The following is a 23845-nucleotide window of genomic DNA, read 5'->3' as shown; positions in this document are numbered from 1 at the left end:
CTGCCCCATCATGTGACTACCCCCCCACTCCTCCGTCACGTGGTCCCGCCCAGCCCCGCCCCACCCTTTGTGACTTGTTGCTATGTGCCCCGTCTGCCCGTGTCACGCGCTGAACCCTGGTTTTGCGGTTTCCCGCGTCACGTGGCGTGTTGGCAGTTCCGCTTCCGTTGTGGCGGCGCCCCCCAGCGTTGGGTCTCGTTTCCCGCCTTGTGCCGTGTCTGCCTCGGTCGGATCCCGCGATGGAGGCCGCGGCCGGGGGCGCTGAGCCCGCGGGCGGCTGCGCGGCGGCCCCGGAGGAGCCCGTGGTCTCCCTGGCTGACGTGCTGGCGGAGAACGAGGAGCTCGAGAAGGAGGCGCGGGCGGTGCTGGGTGGGAGCGATCACGAGCGCTGCAGCTACTCCCAGGTGAGGGGGCGGGGCCGGGCCGGGAGCCTCCTGCAGGCGGAGAAGAAACGGCGGGGACGGGCTCGGGGCCAAGGGAGGTGCACTGGGAGCGGCTCCCCCGGGCGGGACAAGTGCGAGCGGGGTTGCGATGGGGGGGGGTGGTGTGGTGAGGCTGTCGCGGGGCAGCGTTGGGGTGAGGTTTAGTCTTTGATTTTCTTCAGGAGTCCGTAGGTGGGATCCTTATGGAGCCAGAGCCCAGCAAGTGCCACTCGGGGGTGGGGGGGGGGTGCTTGGCCTCCCCCTCTGCCATGCACTCGGTGCCCCCTTTGTGGCAAGCTCAGGGGCAAAGCTGGACTGTGGAGTTGGTCCCTCTGGGGCAGAGGGAGAGGTCCAACATCCTTGTATTTTGGGAAACCCTGTCTTTGGTAGGGTGCCTTTCTGTGCTCTTTCTCTCTCCCACGCATGGTTTGCAGGCTGATCGTGGGGCCCCACAACATCCCAATTCAAGAGTTTACCCCATCAGACAAAATGTAGTTGTCGGCAACTGTTATGTGATGGGCATTGGTGGGAGACAAAGTTGGGGTCTCTGCCTGCTCTGTGGATAAATAGAGGGCTTGGTGTCCACAGTACTTTGCCTCGCTCTGAAAACGCTTAACCCATAGCTTCCTCTCCATGCATGCATTCAGGGGCGGCTCTAGGCACCAGCAAAGCAAGCACCTGCTTGGGGCAGCCCATTTGCAGGGGTGGCAGGGATCTAGCACCGGAGCTGAGAACCAACAGGGGGCTCTGGGAGCTGTAGTTCCTTGGTTAGCTCCCTGCCTATAGAGCCAGCCCTGGATCAGGGAAGAACTACATTTCCCAGCATTCCTTGGCCACTACCAACTGGAAAGGAAGGAGGGGGACCTCATGCGGCAGCGTGCTGTGAGTGCTGTGAATGGTAGGGAGACCATATTTTAACATTCAAAAAACAGGGCACTCCATGGGGAGGGAAGCCCCACCCTGCCACCAGCCACTCCCTCCGACTGCCCCCCACAGAAACCCCAACCCATCCAACTCCCCCCCGCTCCCTGTCCCCTGGTCACCCCCTCCCACGACTCCTGCCCCTAACTGCCCCCCAGGAGCCCACCCCCTATCTAAGCGCTGCTGGTCCTTGTCCCCTGATTGCCCCCTCCCGGGACCCCTGCCCCTAACTGCCCCTTGGGGCCCCACCCCTATCTAAGCCTCCCTTCTTCTTCTCCCAACTGTCCCCTCCTGAGATCCCCCCCTAGGACCCCCCCCGCCTATCCCCTGACAAATCCCTGGGACTCCCATGCCTATCCAACCACTGCCTGTCCCGACTGCCCCCCTGAACCCTCTGCCCCCTCTCCAACCTCCCAGCCCCCTTACCGTGCCACTCAGACTAGCGTATCTGGCTCTGAGCAGCGCCAGACACGCTGCTGCACACATGCTGCAGTGCTCCCCCGTGGAGCCCACAGCCCCCCCCATCCCCTTCCACACACACAGCACCTGCCTTCCAGATTTGAACACCTCAAAATTCAGGAATGCTCAAGCTCAGTTTGGGCAGCTGTTACTTCATTTCTCCCAAATCAAATATACTGATCCACTGTAACTTGCTGTAGAAAAATTTTTGTAGGATAAAATTAAGCAAGAAATGCTTCCCAGTGGTTATTAGGACTGGAATTGCTATTTTCAACAGCCTTTGTTTGTTTGTTTAAAAGGAAGACAGTGATATTGCATCGGCAAATTCCCCATAGAAAGAAAGAGTGGAACAAAAGAATAATAAAGGCACCTCAACTTTTCCTCATATTATGGAGGACAGTGTTATAATATGCATCCAGATATCCTCCAATCACACAAGCTGAAAATTGTTCCACTTTAATGCAGCTTTGTAACCATATGGGAACCAATCCTGTCTGTGTTTTGTGCAAGTCCAAAATTCCTGCTGAATAACCGGCCCAGGAGCGAGTTACCAGTGACCCTGGGCTGCGGCGGAAGGAGGGTGCAGGTGGAGGGGGAGGCAGAGAGCCCAGGGCTGGGGCGGCAGGAGGTGTGGGGGGGTACTGGTGGGGGGCAAGGGGGGACCCCAGGGCTGGGGTGGCAGGGGGGTGGGGGAAGGGCACTGGTGGGGGGGGGAAGGGGAAGCCCAGCGCTGGGGCAGCAGGGGGTGTGGGTGGGAGAGCCCAGGGTTGGGGCAGCACAGGGGTCTCGGGGGGAGCCCAGGGCTGGGATGGGGGGCAGCCAAATTTTTTTTTGCTTGGGGTGGCAAAAAACCTAGAGCCAGCCCTGCATGCATCCGATGAAGGTGGTTTTAGCCCACAAAAGCTTATGCCCAAATAAATGTGTTAGTCTCTAAGGTGCCACAAGTACTCCTTGTTCTTTCAACAAATTATCCCACTCCCTATTTATTTAAGTACAGGGCTTGGTTCATGAGACGCAAACCCTGGTGTGGCTCACAGTGCGTCTCACGTATTGCAAGAGCCTTTTCATGAAGAAAAAATTGCATTTCCAGGACTAGGAAACATATTCACATCCTCATTGCATTTATCCTAGTCTATCCCCTTTTAAAGAGCCATTCATAGGTCAGCATTTTGTACTACAAGAAGGCACTTGGCAATTTTGTGAATGCACTAACAAAATGCCTTGTTGTTTTTGCACCCAGTGCCAGATTGCCCCCCAAATACCAACCTGCTCCTAAATCAGGTGTGGGCAAAGTACGGCCTGTGGGCTGGATCCGGCCCCTTAGGGCTTTGGATAAGGCCTGTGGGCTGGATACGGCCCCTCAGGGCTTTGGATACGGCCCACGGGATTGCCACCCCTGTGGGGCCATGGGCCCCACGCCGCTCCTGGTAGTGGCCAGCACCACGTCCCTGAGGCCCCTGGGAGAGGGGGCAGACGGTTCCACATCCTGCCCTCACCTGCTGGTACTGCCCCCCGCAGTTGTCATTGGCTGGGACTGGGGAATTGCGGCCAGGGGGAGCTTTGGGGGAGGTACTCACAGGCGAGGACAGCGTGCTGAGCCCTCTTACCACCCCCCCGGGGGGGCGGCCAAGGGACATGGTGCCAGCTACATGCCGCTGCCATCCCAGAGCCGCTCCAGGTAAGCGGCGCCGGGCCTGAGCTCACACCCTGAACTGCTTCTGCACCCCAGCCTTAAGCTCCCTGCCGCACCCCTCCTACACCCCAACCCCCTGCCCAGAGTCCCCACCACACCCCGCTCCCCTCCTGCACCCCAACCCTTGCCCAGAGCCCCTGCCACAACCTGCACCCCTCCCTGCACCACTGCCCTGAGCCCCTTCCCACACTGTGCACCCCCTTCTGCATCCCAACCCCCTTCCCTGAGCCCCCTCATGCACCCCTCCTCTGCCCCAGCCCCTTGCCCTGAGCCTCTTCCTGCACATCGCACCCCTCCCACACCCTATACGGCTTCCCGCACCCCAGCCCTACATTCATGGTGCTGCATACAATTTCCCCACCCTGATGTGGCCCTCAGGCCAAAAAGTTTCCCCACCCGTGTCCTAAATCCAGTTCTTCTGACACAAACTGCATTTACTACTTCACTTCAACAGCAAATTATCTTCCTTCAATTATTTTTGCATCTCTCTGCATTTCTGTAGTCATTTATCTTGTCTTTGTAGGGTGCTGTAAAAAGACAAGCCTTGTATGCCTGCAGTACTTGCACCCCACCAGGAGAAGAACCAGCAGGAATCTGTTTAGCCTGCAGTTATGAATGTCATGGCACACACAAGTTATTTGAACTATATACAAAAAGGTAAAGCTTTTTTAGAGAGGGGAGATATCGGAGTAATTTCTGACACACTTCTTTTTCTTTGTCATATTGTGAAGAAGTGAAGCATCACACCAAAAAGTAGTCTGTGCCTTTATGCTAAGTGCCCATCTTCTTAAAGAGGTGTTAATCTGTGATGTGGAAAGCGATTGCTGATTGCAGAGGCAGAAATGGTACTGAAGAAGTACACAGTACATTTGGGTCCTTTCATTAAAGCAATTACTACATGGGTTTGGAGGGAGTGGATTTCAGAAAAAAACAACATTGATCTCAAAAAACTTATTTCCAAAGTACAGATTGTGCTCCTCTGTTAAATTATAAAGTATTTTTGCTCACATGTTTTATAAGCACTTTTATTCGTTGTAAAGAACATTCTAAATATTAAGGCCCACCACATCTATCTGAATCAAGTAAAATACGTAGTGTGCACAGTGCTAATCATTAGCATGCAGCCACCTCTGGGATAGAATGTAATGGCTGTTCAACAAAGCACAGCACTACTAACCAACCATGTAGGTTAAAGTAGAAAAATATTTGAATATATTAAGTGAAGATTATCATCAGAATGTATTGAAACTGAATCTTTGGTAGGCAGATGAATTGTCCAAAGGAGAATTTTCCCAGAGCACCCCAACTAATACCCCTGTTAATACAAACATTTCAGTGTGACCTTGACTGATCATAGGTGGGAAGGAGTTCAGTTGCATCTCTCATCCAAAAGACAGTATCTCCAGTAGCACAGGCTCTCATGACATCCAACTAACTTAGGCCCCAGTCTTGCAAACACTAAAACACGTGCTTGCCTTTATGCATGTGAGTAGTTACAGCAGCAACAATTAGATCTTCCATTGAGGTTTCCCAACCAAATACTGATGTAACTCAACACTGCTGAGCTGGGATCTGACAGGACCACAGCATGAGATGGTAAGGCTTCAGGACAGTCTAGCCAATTTTCACATATGTTTTTGTTTTTGTGCTTGTGAGAGCACTTCATGGTTCTAAATAAGGAGCACTTATAAGAATAAGACATTATTTTAAGACAGCATAAACAATCTGAACTATTATGTCTCTCTCTTTCCAGAAACTTCCGCTGTGACTGTGGAAACAGCAAATTCAAAAATTTGCAGTGCAAGCTATTTCCGGTAAGTTTAGACACTAATCTTTATATTTTCAAGATAGCATGTGGGTCATTTCTTAGGAGGTTTGAATAGGATAAGAATTGTCTTCAGATTGTACAGTCTCTCAATAATGTTCATGTTTTTTCACCAGGTTGTACATTAAAACATATATCCTATTTCCCTTCTAGGAAAAGGGAAAAGTGAATTCAGGCAATAAGTATAATCACAACTTCTATGGATTATACTGTGTTTGTAAAAGACCATATCCTGATCCTGAAGATGAGGTAAGAAATGCACAATCAGTAATAATACTATGGATAAAGTGCACAGACTTTTTTTCTACATAGAATGTTAATACATGCAAAGTAATGCACATTGGAAAACATAATCCCAACTATACATAAAAATGATGGGGTCTAAATTAGCTGTTACCACTCAAGAAAGAGATCTTGGAGTCACTATGGATACTTCTCTGAAAACATCCACTCAAAAAAGCTAACAGAATGTTGGGAATTTGAGAAAGGGATAGATGAGACAGAAAATTTCATATTGCCTCTGTATGAATCCATGGTATGCCCACATCTTGAATACTGCATGCAGATCCGGTTGCCCCATCTCAAAAAAGGTATCTTGGAATTGGAAAAGGTACAGAAAAGGTCAACAAAAATGATTGGGATATGGCGCGGCTTCCATATGAGAGGCGATTAATAAGACTGGGACTTTTCAGCTTGGAAAAGAGATGACTAAGGGGGGATATTATTGAGGTCTATAAAATCATGACTGGTGTGAAGCAAGTAAATAAGGTAGTGTTATTTACTCATAACACGAGAACTAGGGGGTCGCCAAATGAAATTAATAGGCAGAAGGTTTAAAACAAACAAAAAGAAGTATTTCATCACACAACACACAGTCAACCTGTGGAACTCTTTACCAGAGGATGTTGTGAAGGTCAAGACTATAACAGGGTTCAAAAAAGAACTAGATACATTCCTGGAGGATAGGTCCGTCAATAGCTATTAGCCAGGATGGGCAGGGATGAGTGCCCCTAGCCTGTGTTTGCCAAAAGCTGTGAATGAGTGACAGGGAATGGATCACTGGATGATTACCTGTTCTGTTCATTCCCTCTGGGGCACCTGGCATTGGCCACTGTCAGAAGACAGGATACTGGGCTAGATGGATATTTGGTCTGACCCAGTATGGCTGTTCTTATGTAGAACTATGATCCTCAAATTCTTCCATAGATGGACTCCATCTTAATAGAGAGATCTTACCTGCTGTGTTACTTTTGTTAATCATTTTATATAGTAGTCTGCATTTGGACAGTGTTTTAAGAGTACAATGTGTTTTGCCTTGAAAATAGACAAGGAACACGGGCAATAAATTAATGCTGTTTCCCTATTCAAAAACTTAAATGAAGGGCCAGCCCCCCATCAACAGATAAAATCATGTTTCGTTTTACCCCCATATCCTGATAAATTAATGCTGGGCAGTTCCCTCAATAAAGTGAGTCAGCTTGTGCGTTAGTCTTGGATTTCCAATTATTTTTTTCTTATAATGTCCCAACTCTGTATTTGTTCACCTGAAAATTCAAAATAATAATAAAATACCCCTCCAATTATTAAATAACAAAGCACAGTCTCTAAGAAGTGAATGATAAAAAACATATCCCATATCAAAGTTCCCAGCACTGGTATTGTACATTATGAAGCAGTCATATCTGAATTAAAATTCACCGCTTTACGCGACTGGCACATAACATTTCAGATTTTTTTTTTCTCTTCAAAATATTGGATTATAAGTAGTCTATCTCTTACCTCTTCAATGGATAAGGAAAGTTAGAGTGTGTTTATAATATTTTGCTAAATATGCTGTATTTTTTAATAATATGAAATATTACTACACTATAATTGTATAAGAAATAGTGAATTCTTGTCACAGAGGGCATCTTGGGAATAGGCAATACCAAAATAGCAAATGCAGGAAAACAAACATCTGGTTTCTTGTCAGACCCATATGAATGTATAAATTAATAAGACAAACACCATAATTTTGAAGTACAGTACACCATCAACTCTGCCAAGTTTTAGGGCATTTAGCACTTTATAATAATGGGCAAATGGATTATTTAAAAACAACGTTTTATAATAAACCAGATTGTCTTGTATTATGTTTGACAGAATTCTAAAGTTGAATTAGCAGGTCTAGCTCTCCTACTGCAAACCGGATGAGACTCCTAACTTCCTGCTTCTACTGCTGTGTCCATTATTTATACGCTTCCAGTTATGAGAAAGGGGTCATAAGTGCACTGCAGTGAAGATTTAATGTGTGTGTGTGTGTGAGAGAGAGAGAGACTGGTTGTCATCCCCGGGGTGAAGCCTGGAAGCCATTGGAACTGCTGTGCCCCCATACCATTCAACTGGGTTGGCCTCCCACACTGCTCTGCTGGTGATACCCAGCCAGGCCCTGTTATCACCCAACAAGACAGCAGGTAGTGCGCCACACCTGACTGTCTCACCTGAGTGCTTTACCTAAGCCACTCATGGACTGACAGTGAAGGCACCAGCCAATTTCCCAGCTCTTCAGCCTTGCACCCCTACTGGAGTATAAACCCAGAATTATACCATGTTGCACTGCACAGGGTTCTGGAGAGTGCAAGATCATTAAATTAGTCTGCTTCCCCCTCGATAGGGGGAAGATATGCAACAGCCATTGCTAACAGCCAAGATTCTGACACTTCACTTAAAAACACACTGGTTAAGATAAAACAAAAAGCAAGTTTAGTAACTACAGAAGGATAGATTTTAAGTTATTATAAGTGATAGCAAACAGATCAAAGCAGGTTACCTAGGAAATTAAACAAAATTGCAATCTGTCTCATACAAACTAGATTTGAATCAGCAATATCTCACCCTGACTGATGATACAAGCAGATTTTAGCTTCCTTACACAGGCAGGGCTTTTTTCTTTCCCACCTGGGACCCCCTTCCTCAGTTCAGTCTTTGTTCCTCTGGTGTTTCCAAGTGTTGTCTTGTAGGGGAATGATTCCTAGTCATGAGGTCACTTCCCTCTTGTATAGTTTTTCCATATGGCAGGAAACTCTTGTTCCAGGTCAGGTTCCCAACCCAGTTCATAGAAAAGTACTGGTAAGGATAAGATCTTCCATTGTCTTAGCTGATGGGCCATTAGTACTGTCTAGCTTTTTCATTGTTGTACCCGAAAGGCTAGTTGTGGGTGTTTCTAACTTCACATTTTTCAGTAACACATAAATAGCAAAACTTCTTAACTTCATGTACAATGATAGCACATATAATCCAATGAGATATTAATGTTTAGCAGATCAAGACTTTTTAGAATGATACCTCACAAGGCATACTTTATACAAAACATATCATAATTACATCACAATGGTAAATTTGGGGTGCAGAATGTCACAGAGAACATATCTGGCGATAATGGAACAATAACCTTGTTAGACAATTGGGAATCTCTAGCCAGAATATAACAAAATAGAAGTGCTTAAAAACTTTGGCTGCTGAGGCGGTAAGTATTTATAATGGCCATGCAATTTAAGTGTCTCGCTGTGGAAAGTGATTCACTTGTATATTCTTTAGAATATACGGCACTTAAAGGCCTGTGAGAAACTTTGAAGGTTGATATTATTGCTAATAATATAACCATTCTTGTAGATCCCAGATGAAATGATCCAGTGCATAGTTTGTGAAGACTGGTTCCATGGAAGGGTAAGGATATGTATTTAAGAAAATTGTCGTCTTGCCTGGAAATAGGCTAAAATTAGTGTATTCCTTAGGGAAAATCTTACTTGGAAAGGTAGGTAGGGATCTTTTGAGAACCAGGGCAAGAGTTTTCAGATTAGCTCTTTTCAGGCTGTACGAAAAACCGTAAATCTTTATTCTTTCATGCTGGCAGTCCTCATAATGAACTAGTACCCAAATTGGAGAGGACCTCTTCTTTATTCAAGGTTGCTCTTAATGTATATACTAGTCCTAATAAGTGACTATAGACATCTAAAACTTTAATGTTTTATGGAAGACTGTTCTGAATGATAGCGTTTCCCATTGGAATTGGAGAAGTTATTGAGCACACCGTTATCAACTGTGATCATGATCTGTGGTGAATGACAGCTCATTTGATGGGACATTAACTTAGAGCCATATTTATTTTGGGTAGGAGGGAACAAACTGCACAGTCAGTGCCCGATTAGGAACTTTAGGGAAGATTTTTCAAGGCAAATGGGCAAGGCACCGAATTACCATTGAAAGTAAATGGGAGTTGGGTGCCTAGGTCACATTGTTGCCTTTGAAAATCACCTGCTTTATGCAGGGTTTAGGGGTTCAGCTCATCATGTTGCTAAGGGTAGATTGGGAAATTCCAACCAGACAGAAGCAAGTAGAATGGTTGAAGTCCTGAAACAAAGACATGAAATAGGAATATTGTTGGTATAGTATACCTTGCATTAATTATAGACTTTCTGATTCAGATAAATTATAGGATTATTTTTTCCTAAATGTTTGTATAAGATATTAAGTATTTTTGATGAATATTCTAGTTTAACTATAAAAATTGGTCAGATTTGTCAAAAGAAAATGGAGGCAATTTATTTTAATCATCTTGATGTTTCTCACCAGTTTGTTTGAAGACAGTTTAGATTTTGTATCTAACTCTTTTCATATTCATCCCATTCTGAAGCTGAAGAAGGATACAATGTTTTATAAAACTTGTTCAGCCAGGAGAGAATCTCAGATTACTAAATAAGAGGGCTAATTAAAACTGCAGTGTGTGATATCTGTCCTATTAGGATAGACAAGGTTTGGAAGTATCCATAAGTATTCCTGCTCTCTTGGCTGATAGAGTCCAGACTTAAGAGAGGCTAATAATCTGGATACATTCCTTAAATTTGATTGGTCCTCTCTCATCCTCTAGCAGTATGGATGCAGGGTATGGAGGACAAAGGGGGGATAATACACTGCTAATGGGAATACTGAAAACATGAGGGAAGAGGTGGACATGATGCTTGTTTTCTGCCACTAAACATAGAGCAAAAACACTCTGCAGAATCCATTAATTTGCAACTAATATGTCTCTGTCATATGTTCCTATTTCTTCTTGACAGCACCTTGGGGCAGTTCCCCCTGAGAGTGGGGACTTCCATGAGATGGTGTGCCAGGCCTGCATGAATTGCTGTGCTTTCCTTTGGGCATATACTTCACAGTTAGCAGGTAAAATTAGGAGAGCTGTACTAATATTTCTGTTCTATAAACCTCCCAAACATAGCTGATTTAACTCACGTAAGCCTATCCAAGTGAAAGACAGATATTTGCTGACAGGGCTGAAGAAATTGTGTTACTACTTAGACAAAAACCTCAGGCAATAAAGTAGCTTATGTGGAAACTAAGTTTTGTGCTTTATAAAAAAAGGAAGGCCTAATTCTTAAGTTTTATTAAATCTTTTTTTTTTAGTTTTGAAAGTAGTTAAGTGTATTTCCTCGCCGTAGATATTTATGGCAAGTATTACATAAAGACTTGATACTTGCCCCCAGGAGTTTACATTCTAGGCTAAATCAAAACTACTGAAAAGACATTACAACACTGGGGGGAGATATTGGGAAACAGAGGTTGGGGGAGAGATGTTGTTGGAGTAACAGTGAATGAACCCTGAAGGGTGACTCTGCATCAAATGGATATGGAGAGTTCCCCTTTGCTCTTTTTGTGACATGGTCTCTCTTAGGGAAAACAACTCTCCAGTTGTCTAATCAAAATAAATACAGTAGTCCTAGTGTTCTTTGCTGCACATTCTTCCCTTCAGGATTAGAAAAAATGTAGGAGCTAGAAAGAAAGGGAATCATCTTCACTTTGGGCATGACAGGGTATGGATCACTTGATGATTACCTGTTCTGTTCATTCCCTCTGGGGCATCCAGCATTGGCCATTGTTGGAAGACAGGATACTGGGCTACATGGACCTTTGGTCTAACCCAGTAAGGCTGTTCTTACGTTAGATTGCTTTGCTCCAGAGCAGGTGGCTGGCTGAAGGTGCTTGTTTCCAAATGGTTGATTATATCAATTGCTGATTATGACCTGTTAGGTCATAAAAAGTTGGCTCCTCAGGATGTGTCTAAGGGGTTGATGTACAAGGATTTCATACATGGAATTGTCTTGTAGTATAAATACATGACCAGTGCTTTTTCTTAGAATAGGTATGGCATGGAGCATACGCTTGATTACACGTCAAAGAAGTAAACCTGTTATATACAGGGAGCCACATAGCATAGTTATATAATATGCTCTAGCACTGTGGTGCTGAGATTGCTTCACTAAATCATGAAGGAAGCTAGTGGAGGTCTATCCACCAGGATTGCTTTGAAAAGAGATGACCGAGGCTTTTCCCTGGTAAAATAACTAAAATAAGGAGCAGACTCTGTAGTACATGCTCTCAGTGAAATGTTTGATCGCTTTGGTTAATATTCACTCACTCTAGAAAGTTATGTTGACAATGTCAGCTGTCCTGGTGACAAGCGAACTGAGTGAGGGAGAAGCAGTGCTCTTAAGGAGCAGCAGTCACGTGTTTCACACTCCAGAATTTGAGAGCATCTGCCACAGAGAGTTCCAGGGCTTGAGAGTGACATGCTTATGTATGTTTGCTTAATTTTATTTGTAACTGATTCATAATTACACTTTATAGATTATATATGGAGAAATTATTATTTAAACCAGTCTGGTTTTTGAGAAGCCTCTAAAATTGGGAGACTGTTGCATCCTCCACGCAGAATATTGTTCCTTTTGTTTGTCTTTAAGACCTCTGTAAACATTCTAAAAGTGTATTTTGTAATAAATTAAACATTGTTCTTGGTTTCTTCCATCTGTTTGTCTGAAAAAAATAATTTCAAGGGTATATTGGGAATAAACGATACTAAAATAAAATTAGAGAAAGTACCTGGCTACCATCCAACTTTTACAAATACCATTGAATTTCAAATACCCAAAGGAAGACAAGCATCCTAGGGGTGTTCAGCACCCTGTGAGGTCATGGTATTCCCCCCCCCTGTTTTCGCTGTTATTTTCCAGTAAACTCTAGGCTTTCAGGATGAAAGCACAATGAGGGTTTTCTTTTCTGCTTTGGAAGTGGGAAGGCACAAAGCAGTTAAGCAGTTTAAATCAGTCTTTCAGTTAATAAAAAATAAACTCAGTGTGACTTGTTCTGTAACACTATTTTTGCGGGAGGAGGCGTGGTGGGTAGGAGGAAGCTATGATAAAAGATTAAGCAGTTGTATTATTGTTTAATGAGATCATGGGGTCCCCAGACAGCTCAAGAATATAACCTTGTTTTTTTGAAGTGTACAGTGTAGTTTGAGCACTTGTATGACATTACAGTGTCAAAAGAAATTCTGAAACTGCTTTCTTTGACTGGCAAGCTTATGGTAGTTATGGATATACATTTTCTAGTTCCTACTGTGACCAAAGTGACCTCACTTGAAGATGAAAGGATTGTGCTGAATGTCAAGGAAACGGAAGAACAGAACAGAGAAATCAAAAAGGAAAGTGGAGGAGATCACCAAGGGAAGATCAAGGAGGAAGAGCAAGTAGAGCAGTATAATGAGCCATCTACTAGTTCTGGCTCTAAGTGTCCGGAGGTAAACTGCACATTTTTCTTATTGTCTTATGTTCCCTCTCTGTTTAGTGTGGGCAAAGCTCCTCTTTTGGTTCTGTGAAGGGAAACATAGTCCATGCTCCCTATCAATCCTTCATCTACGTAATTACACAAACTGAGTAGTATTTATCCCAGCACAGCCTCCACTGCAGTAGACATGCCAGGAACTACTGATGTGAAAGGTTAATGCGTCACTTGATCAGCCAGTAGGCCAGGGCACACAGGAATACAGTATGCTCAGCAAAGATCTTCCGTTCCTCCTCTTATGTCACCCCTTTTGGTGCTTGATCAGCCTGAGATCACCTCTAAATCTGGAAGGTACCACCCACTGCAACCGTGCCATCAAGCTAGCTCAGATCTAATTTCTGAGCCCTTTATTGCTTTTGCATTGAATCTGATGTTGATTTGTAAGAAGGATAATCAATTAATTTAGAGTATGGATGCCTGTAACAGTTTTAGTGATTCTCCTGGGTATGCAGCAGTGTCCTTGTAATTCAGACTTTACTCTGAACACACATTAGGGAGCTTTTTAAAAAAAAACAGGGATCAAAGCAGGGGACAGTATTGTAGCTAAGAAATGGACAAACTGGGGAAAAACCTAAATGAAACCCCTTTGAAATAGAAGAGTGAAATATACTGACTTGTTTCATTTTAATTCAGACAGTTACAAAAAGTGATGAACCGGTCTGTAAGCTGCGAGAACTCCAGACCAAGCAGTCTCTAAAGAAGGATACCGCCACCTTTTGGCCATCTAACTGGCGGAGTAAATTGTGCACATGCAAAGACTGTTTAGTATGTATACATTTTGTTTTCTGGGCTAACATTTACATTAGCTCCTTGAAGACTCTGCTAAGAGAAGTCAATACATAATACAATTTGTAAAACTTCCTTGTTCTGACTGTAAATATCTACTGGAAAACATTCCACTAACCTAAGGAAACAAGTGTGGATCTTATCTGATGACTTTCTCATCTTCAGTATTAATAGTATATAATAGCCTGTGAACATTTTGTATTTATTTACCTACTGTCTAAAGTAAACACAGTTCTGGAAGCATTCATAAGAAGTGGCCGAGATACTTGCTGATAAAATAATGTGATAAATGTAATTTCTTTGGGAGAGATCTTAAAAGGTTGGCAAATGATCTGTAAAGTTTGTAACCTGGAAAATAATAACTTACGTTTACTCTTCAGAAAATGTATTCAGAACTGGATGTCCAATTCCTGATTGATGAATGTGACACTGTCTTGGCCTATGAGAATAAAGGTACAAGTGACCAGGAAACAGACAGAAGAGATCCTTTAATGGACACGCTTAATAGCATGAACAGAGTCCAGCAAGTAGAACTCATCTGTGGTAAATATAACTTTATTTTGAGAATTCAGCATAGCATGTTAAATATATAGCTTATCTAAGGGAGCTATTTAATAGACCTCCTACTTAAATAGCAACAGTTTCTTTAAAAAGCAGCTTATAAGAGACTGTTAAACTAACCTCCAGAAAAATTTCTGTAGGAAACCTGGAACGTTTTTGTCTTCCGCCTGTTATTAATTGTTACTATTTATATTAAGGAAGCAGATTTTGTAGAAACTTCTGCTTGTTTTCTAATTCAGCAGATCGGCAGTGATAATTCCTTCTCAAAAGTTGACGTGTTAGTATTAGCTAGCTTAGTTTTCTGAGTTCATACATTATGTATATAGCATCAACAGCGCAAATACAATTTCCCTGCCCTGCACAGCTGTCATTATAAGTAGATAATAGGTAGGGAGGGGTAACAGTGAAAAGTATGGGACTGAATGAGGAAGTCAAGCACTCACTTAATTTTAGTTTCGTTTGCTTCTTATATGCATTATGTGTGGGGCGGGGGAATTGTCAGCTTCAGGGCAGATGGAATTTCCTGACAGTGTTCTGTCCCTTATCGGTGGAGTATACCCAAACTCTGGTCCAGTGTCTAGACATGAAGATGGAGGTACTTGAAAAATGGTGCAACAGTCCCTCAGCAAGAGGCTGCACTATATCTGACATGTTTGAGCATTTCTGGGTCAACAAGCCAGAGTCCTCAGTCAGGGCTCCTACACGGAAGACTTTGTCAATTGTATTAACTCATGCTCTTGCCACTTTTCTGAAGAACACAATGTGCCAGTGTGACTGTATTGTACCTCAGAGCAGAATCTGTTCTGCTTCAGTGAACTTAAGCTAATAAACCCTTGAGGGTTTAAACAAATGTTCACATATAAAGAACAGCTAGTATTGATGTATTAACTTATTCATAGGGCTTGATTCTCAGGTTTATTTTGTCCTTAAAATACCCATTTAAGCTGGTTGGTCAAGGCACAGGGGAATTCCCTTATGTAGGAAGCATCTGTCAGTGATGTCAGGCGCAGGGATGTTGTCAGAGTATGTGTCCATGCTTGGTTGCTCCTAAAAATCAGTGTGTTAGTTTTAAAATTTCCAAGAACAGAACAAACTGCTTGATTCTTGCTCAGTTAATTCTCATTCAGAAAGGTACAGCTTCCTTTATGTAACTTGCTGTGGGGAGGTGTATTGTGAATCTGGTAAGGAAACAGTGGAATGAGCTGAAGACTTGCCAAGTGCTAGAACTGGAATCTGTATCCCATGTTCTCTGAACCATCTCTTTTAGTGTTGATAGCACTTTGCTTTCGGCACAGCCAGCTTGTCAGCCCAGGCAAGTGAGGCACAGCCTAACCAAGAATTCCTAAAAGCTGAAAGATATATTTTCCATAGTGGTTATCGAATTGATAAATATAGATTTACAGACAGTTAAGCACCTATATTAAAAAGTTAATATAATTCCACAAGAAGTGCTTGTGATTTGATTTAAATCTGTCACAACTCACTGCCAGTAGTGGAATGCAATGCCAAAAAGTTAGAAGAATGTAGTGCTGCATGAGGCTCAAATCTTGGTAAAGCTAATAGTGCCTCAAGAAGCTGCCTTGTTACCACACCAAGAAGTCAGTTTATAAAGGTGTTGCTATGGTAACCACTGAGGCCATGGCAGGACTGTAGCTGTTGAGGACAGTTCTGAACTTGGTGACATATGTTTGGAATTTGAGATTTTAAAATTTTCAGTAATGGCTGCTCTAGAAAATGACATTGTGTTTGACCTGAGAAGAGGAGGATTTTCATTAAGATCTCAAGAAGAGAGATGTTCAATCATTAAGGAAGGCAGAACAACACCAGCAGTGGAGGTCTTGAGGAAAGACGGGAAAAGAACGCAGCAATTTCAGACATCTTGGTACAAAGTTCGTAAATGGCTAACAGGCAGCGCTATGAGTAACAAATTATATTGTTGGCCCTGTTTGCTTCTTTCAACTAAAAAAAACCATGTGGGCTAATGAAGGTTACTGGGACTGGAAAAATGTGTCACACAGCACATCTATACACAGCTCATCACAAGAGCACATAAAAAATGAAGTTTCCTTAAAACACTTAGAGCAGGCAAGCACTCCTATAGATGTGTTGCTTAGTGAGCAAAAGTGCCTTGCTATCTTAGAGCACAACAAGAAAGTCAGGAACAACAGAGATTTTGAAGTGACTAATTTATATTTGAGTTGTTTTATCTTGTCAAGAACTTGCATTCCATTATTGTTGTGAGATGGAACAATCTCTCGATCAGGGTAATTGCAGGGAACTTTATTATATTTTTTGTCATGACAAGAGATGGGCAGAAAAATGCAATAAACATTCATCCATTTTTTCTGACCTGTCAAAACAAATTGATCAAATGTGTGGCTGAAGAAATAATATCCTACATTGACCATGAGATTGAAGAGTGCAGCTTTTTTGCTTGCGAAGTAGATGAAACTGACATTTCTCACTTAAGCCAGCTTCCACTTGTGTTATGCTACGTGGACAAGAAGGGGCAAACACAGGAGCGGTTCATGGGCTTTAAAAATGTCAATACAAATCAAACCACAGTTGCTTTGAAGCAGGTTCTGAATTCAGTGCTGTTAAAATACAACTACAAAAGAAAACTTGTCTCATTCATATGATGGCGCTGTAGTGATTACTGGTAAGCTGGGAGGTCTGCAAGCCCTAATGAAAAAAGAGGCTCCACAAGCTCTGTTTGTGCATGGTTTTGCCCACAAATTAGATTTAGTTCTCCAGCAAGGGGCTCAGTGTATTAAAGAAACCCGTGGCTTTTTTGCACCCTTGGAAGGCTTCTCCACATTTTTTACACGCTCGAGCAAACACAGTGAACTGCTGAATTGAATTGTGGGCCAAAGGATACCTTCCCGCTGTGCAGTTTGATGGACATCCAAACAGCAGAGTCCTACATACCATTGTCTCAGAAAGAAAGAAACTTTGCAAAGTATTTCAGGAGATTGTCAATGCCAGTGGTTGGGATGGAGAATCTCGGTGACAAGCCATAGGATACCTTACAAAACTAAACGACTTCCAGTTTTTCTTGCCATACTCCTACTGTAACATCTTCAGCATCACTGACATTCTCGGTGATGTTCTTCAGAAAAAGGCTGATGTAGATTACTGCAATTTGCAAGTTCAGTTAATCACAAAGGTTGGTGATCTGCATAAAGAAGAGTTCAAAGAAGTGTTTAATTCTGCAGCCACTACCCTCGCTGACTTACCTTCCCTCCAAAAAAGTGTAGGCTGGATTTGGAAGATGGATCCTCTGAAGATGGTCAGAAAATGTATTTACAACTATACAATGAAATCACTGATAACATCATTCTGCAGCTGGCTCTCAGGTTTATAGACATAAAGGCCCTCCACTCCATTGAGCTATCGGACTCAATGTTTTCCAGTTTTCAGGAAACAGTCCCCCACAGATGCTTTTACCTCACTCTCCAATTCTTATGGCAGTTACTTTGATTTAGATATCGTCTCAAGAATGAGTTTGGTGTCATTTTCAAAGATGAGCAGTTTCAGAATCGTTCTGTTAGCAACATGCTGCGCTTAATCAATGAAACTGGGCTCTGAAGTGCTTAAGGAAGTGTACCGCTTTTTTGCTTAGTTGCTACTTTACCAGCAACAACAGTGAGTGTGAAAAGAAGCTTTTCTTGCCTTAAACGCATCAAGACATACTTGAGCACAATGGATCAGGGTTGTCTCACTGCACTGGCCACAGTATTCATTGAAAAAGAACTGTTGTCTTCCCTGGAGAAGCAACCGACCTGGTACGATGATGTTATTGCACGCTTTGCTTCAAAAAAAGAGACTGATCATCACCATATGAATAAGGTAAGCTTATGTCACTTAATGGATGTCGGTTTCTTGCTATGACATGAAATTTTTTGAATGACTTTTTGATACTGTATTTTTATAGCAAATAGTCCACTAAATAATATGTGATTGTCAGGTTCTGATTTGCCAGTTGATTATAAAACCTTTTTTTAAAGCAGTTGTTTAAGTTGTGTTGTTTAAAGTGCTAATGTTGCCTTTTTTTTTTCTTCAGTTGATGGGATTATATTATAGTTACATAGCCTGCAGTCACTATTTGAATGCATGAAAATGCTCATAGAGAGATGAGATTAGCTGAACAATGTCAAGCTATGTTTAGGACTTTAATAATAAGCCAGCATGTAAAATAATATGAAAATGTCCCAACTGTCTTGTTATTTGGAAGTACTCTTCTTTTTCTTTCTCTGCAAACTGATTGAGTGATCTTTTCAGTGTATTTAATAATCTTATAGCCATTATTATTCAGTGGGTGGGGGTGGATACAACTATTGTGACTTGTGCTTCTCCTGTCAAAGTCACAAGCCATCATCGCTCACAGCTCTAACAGTTAGCAACTTTTGCTCAAAGTGAAGTTGAGTATGAGGACACGCAGATTTAAGAACCACCTTAGAATAAAGCCTTCCACAGCTCTTCATTAATTTATAATCCAAACTTGAAATCCATTTACTGAAGCAAGTCTAGTCAGTTACTAGTTATCAAGAGGAGATAGCAAGCAATCATTGAAGCATACAGTTGAGGGGTTTTTTCCATTTTTTTCTTCCAGAATACAACGACCTAAAGACAGAACTGACTGATTATCTCAGGCGATTTGCAGATGAAGGAACAGTAAGCTATAACTAAACAGTGTTTTCTAGAAAAAAACTCAAGTTCTTTTAAAAAACTTATTTTATGACAGGTTAAAATTTTCATAGTTTTTTTGGGGAGTGGAGTGGGGAGGGGGAAAGAGGAGAATGAAGAAATGTCACCTTCATTTTTGACTAAGAGTTGAGAAAATGCATGTGCCATAAGTAAAGGAAAGGTTTGTTGAGAGACTGCTTGGGCTCGTTGTAATTGTGCACATAATGTCTTTATCTTTAGGCTCTTCTGTAACAACCCATTATTAGTATATTAAAGTATTGATGAGTGCAGTTTAAAAATTCAACTAATTTATTTTGTTTATAATCTAATGACTTTTTTTGCATAAACATCTTTTTTGTCCTTTAAGAAATGTTACAGAGGCTAATAAAGGAGCAAGAATAGGTTACTACTACACTTGATCTATTCAATCCTACTTTATTCAAGGCATTTACATCCCATTGTCAGTCAGCACCTTGAACTTCCTTTGTGCCTTCAAAGCCATGTCTCCCCCCCTCTCCCCCGACTACCTCAGCTGAGACATTTTGGTACCATTTTTGGTTCTGTTCCTAACTTGGCTGAAATACAGGCACTGCGTATTATGCAGACTTCAACCCCCTACAGTCCTACTGCCATCTCATTTTTGTTTGTAGTGTTTCTGTAACAATGTTAGTCCCAGGATATTTGAGAGTAAAGGTGAGTGAGGTAATCTCTTTGATTGCACCTACTTCTGTTGGCGAAAGAGAAACTTTCGAGCTTACTGTGTAAACGTGAAAGCTTGTCTGTTTCACTAACAGAAGTTGTTCCAATAAAAGATCACTTCACTCATCTTATTTCACTTGGTAATTAGAGTTCCTGATAGAAAAGTAAAATGCTTGTCCAGCTCTTATGAACTAATATTTTCCTTTTCCCTTGGGGCTGCTCTTTTTGCCATTCGGGGAGGGGGAGTTCACATGCTTTTATTGTGGAATTTATGCTTTCGCACTGGGTAGGTCAGGACCATTGTTCTTAACAAGTTGGATTCCTTGATACTGCTGGTGATGTAGTGTGTTTTGTGTGTGTTACAAATACTGTCCTGAGAAACTTCTCTCATGTAGTTCTTGTCTGTTAGGTGGTCCTTTTTCCAGATATGTATTTTATTGTACTAGTTTGTTACAACTTGGGTTTCATTTTATTATCAGGTTGTTAAAAGAGAGGACATTCAGCAATTCTTTGAAGAATTTCAGTCACGCAAGAGAAGACGGACAAATAGGATGCAGTACTACTGCAGTTAGACTGAAAAGGCTTTGACTTTCATACGGACAAATGGAAAATCCATCCTTCAGTAAATAGAAGCAGCACCTTTGCTAATATTGACCTCTTTCCCTAAATTCTGCTTTCCAAGAGGCCTTCTCCAATTCTGCTCATTCACTCTGTTCCATAAAATACTTCTCTTACTTTTGTAGCTTATACATATGTCCAACTTTGTTACAGGTGCACTGCATAGCAACTTATCATGCAGATTTCAGACAGTGTCAGTATACTTAAGTTGGTGTTGTTTCAGAGGGAGTGAATTGGTCCTTGTTAAAACAACTTTTGTGTCTTTTTTAGCCTTTGACCTGTTTCACTTTAGTACCTGTAGCTATATACCATACTAAAGATAGAAGGTTGTCTGCCCCTGTATTGGGAATAAATCTACATTGTAGTGTGGCTTTGTTGGTCTGAATACTTCCATACTAACTCTTCTAGTGTAGTGGTACTATCATAAGATTACAATACAAAGGCAGAGGGTTCTTGTTCACCTGGAATGTTTAACCAGAATGATAGGCATAATTCTCTAAACGTTAAGGTATGTTTAAACCCTTAGAGGAGAATCACAGCTTAAAAGTAAGGTCATTATGTGAACTTAAATAGCATTGTACTTGCACAGACTAACTCCGTTGTTGCTGTGGAAGTGTATTTTCTGAGGAGGAGGAGATTAAGGAATCATGGACTGGTCTTCAAGCAACAGCATTATTATTTTTTAGAAAAACTTGGTTCGTGTTTCATTGGACAGTAACATCTTACATTCTAGTGAGAGGCTAAAACTGAGCCATTCTATTAATGTAAATGGAATGATACTAGGAGGTTACAATCTAAGCTTTTGGGGGTTTTAAAAACTGAAACATTTAAAAACTAGAGCAGCTTAAGATAGGTCAGAAAGGAATATGTTAATGTAACATTTTAAAACCTATTTGCTGCCATATAAACTTGTGACCTTTTTGGAACCACTGGGGTAGTTACTGGACATAAGACTCAAATCTACAGCTGAAGTCCTTAAAACAAAACTTAATACCAGAACTTACATGTTAGTTTAAAACCCACAATTGAGAGTCTTGAGAAAATTTTTACATTGGTTAATCTTATACTCCCAGTTGATATGTATAGTACTTGAAGGGCTTGTATTTTCCCCAGAGTCTGCTTTTACATCAACCATATTGCTTTTTGTTTGACTGCCTCACTTAGCAAAACCTAGTTTTGGCAGAAATAGATACTCAGTTAATTGGTTTGTTTTATGCAGATATGACAAGTTGCTTTTAAAACTGTTTCTGGGTACTGTATATGCTCTTTTTGTAGAAATTGTTACTGGAGTTAGAGACGCAGTTCTACTCCAAAAATGATTCTGTAAAATTTAAATAAAATTACTGTTCAGACAAGCTGCATGTCATGGTTGCTTTTAGAATTACTGTTGTGCAGTTTAGGCTTTGTGCATCCAGTCCGAACAGTAAATCTTTCAACCCAGGAATAAGGCTGTGGGTGTGTATATGTTTTTAGCCAAGTTCCTGTATACAGTCATGAGACTTCCACTGTACAAAGAAACTAGAGGCAAGGACAACAGCTGATTGGAAAGTAACTAGGTACCTCATCCAGTCCTACTAAAGCAGTCACTAAGCCCAGAAGGTAACAGCATCAAGTAAGTGTACTTGGTTTTTAAATAGCAACTTCAAACTTTGCCCAAAGGTAATTTCAACCAAAGCAAGCAAGTGCATCTTACTGAAACAAAAACTAGGGAAGACTCAGAACAACAGTGCCTTTAACCAACCATTTTTGGAATGGAAGTCTCTTTAAATGTTTAAGTAGCAAAATAAATCTGCAATACTCACAGAACAAATCTTAGCCCTTTCCCTTACAGATGAGATACTGGCTTCTGAGGTGCCTGACTCAGTTTAAATAAAAACTTTCCAGAGAATGGACTTTGTGAGGTCTTGCGCTAGTATTTGTTAGAACAATTGGCTGATCAACATAAGAAATGACCTTGGGAAAGCTTGGTGGGCAAAATGAAAACTTACTTCCTGGTTTAAAAAGAAAAAATGGTTGCTTATCTTTTGTAACTTTCTTTGAGATGTGTTGCTCATGTCCATTCCATTCTAGGTGTGCATACCCACATGCACATTTGTCAGAGACTTTTGCCTGAGCAGCAGGGGCGCCCCCTCGACTGCCACACTCATGCATCAGTATATTAGGTACCACCGACCCTATGCCCTTTCAGTTCCTTCTTGTCAGCAACTCTGACAGAGGGGCAGGAGGGCGGGTAATGGAATGAACATGAACAACACATCTCAAAGAACAACAGTTACAAAGGGAGGTAACTTTTTTTCTTTGAGTGCTTGCTCATGTCGATTCTATTCTAGATGACTCACAAGCAGTATCCTTGGAGTTCAAAGTTCAGTGGCTTGTAGTACTGCCCTGCTGAAGCCAACATTGTCCCGGGCCTGCTGGCTAAGTGCGTAGTGGGACGTAGGTGGCTGCCCTACAGATGTCCTGGATAGGCAGTTGGGCTAGAAAAGCTGTTGAAGAGGCCTGGTCAGGTGGGCGGTTATAATCTCCAGGGGTGGCACCTTAGCCTGATCATATCAGTAGCAAATGCAGGTGGTGATCGAAGAAGAAATTCTTTGAGTGGACACTAGGCAACTTTTCATCCTGTTGGTCACCGCAACAAACAATTGCGTCAACTTGTGGAATGGCTTGGTCCTTACACTGTAGAAGGTTAACTCCCTCCTAACATCTAGGGAATGCAGCCTACACTCCTCCTCCTCCAACTTAGCGGCTTTGGAAAAAAGACAAGAAAATGCCCTGGCTCATATGAAACAGACCACTTTGGCAGTAAAGCCAGGTGTGGACTCAACTGGACCTAGTCTTCGTAAAAGACCATATAGGGTGGTTCCGAGGTGAGCACCCTAATCTCAGAGCTCTGTCAGGTAGATGTTACTGTGACCAGGAACGCGACCTTCCAGGACAGGAAAAAAGAGCAGGAAGCCAGAAGCTCAAAGGGGAGAGTCCTGTGAGCCACTTCAGCACCAGAATCAGGTTCCAGCGAGGAACAGGGTCCTTGACATGTGGGTAGAGGCACTCGAGCAGGCTCTCAAACAGGGGTCACTGCTGCTGTAGGGAAAGCCCCTGGGGGGGCCGGCCCAGTGTGTTTACCTGCCCCGTCCGCATTTTCTGTTCTGTCTGGATGCAAACAGGTCCACTTGGGGGAGGGGATGATGGAGGCCAGGGAGACCGTGCAAAACTTCAACTTCTTGAGAGAAGTGTTGAGACGATGCAGGTCCAGGATAAGTCTGAGGCCCCCTTTTTGCTTTCAGGATTAGGAAGTAGCTGCAGTAGAACCCATTTCCCTTCATGTCCCAAGGAACCTCCTCCACTGCCCCCAGGTGCAAGAGGTTTTTGACCTGGACAAGCAGTTGCTCATGGGAATGGTCCCTGAAGAGGGATGGGGAAGGGGTGGGCCATGAATTGCAGGGAGTAGCCCGAAGAAATTAGGTCAAGCACCCAACGGTCCGAGGTTAGTCAAGACCAGGTTGATTGGAAGGGGTGGAA

At 42.5% G+C, this 23845-nt stretch overlaps 1 protein-coding gene across 1 annotated transcript; it reads left to right on the top strand.

Moving 5' to 3' along the window:
• Nucleotides 1-71: 71 nt before the first annotated feature.
• Nucleotides 72-21681, top strand: UBR7 (ubiquitin protein ligase E3 component n-recognin 7). Its single transcript, XM_045014711.1, is given in 12 exon segments — nucleotides 72-404; nucleotides 4019-4152; nucleotides 5249-5309; nucleotides 5474-5569; nucleotides 8972-9025; nucleotides 10417-10522; nucleotides 12745-12932; nucleotides 13610-13741; nucleotides 14143-14305; nucleotides 18936-18997; nucleotides 20188-20254; nucleotides 20257-21681. Coding segments are annotated over 12 exon segments (1257 nt in total). The 5' UTR covers nucleotides 72-239; the 3' UTR covers nucleotides 20286-21681.
• The last annotated feature ends 2164 nt before the right edge of the window (nucleotides 21682-23845 follow it).

Source organism: Mauremys mutica, chromosome 4 (assembly GCF_020497125.1).
Source record: "Mauremys mutica isolate MM-2020 ecotype Southern chromosome 4, ASM2049712v1, whole genome shotgun sequence".
Taxonomy (NCBI): Eukaryota; Metazoa; Chordata; order Testudines; family Geoemydidae; genus Mauremys; species Mauremys mutica.
The sequence above is the reverse complement of the archived record's forward strand: the minus strand, read 5'-3'. Positions and strand labels throughout refer to the sequence as shown.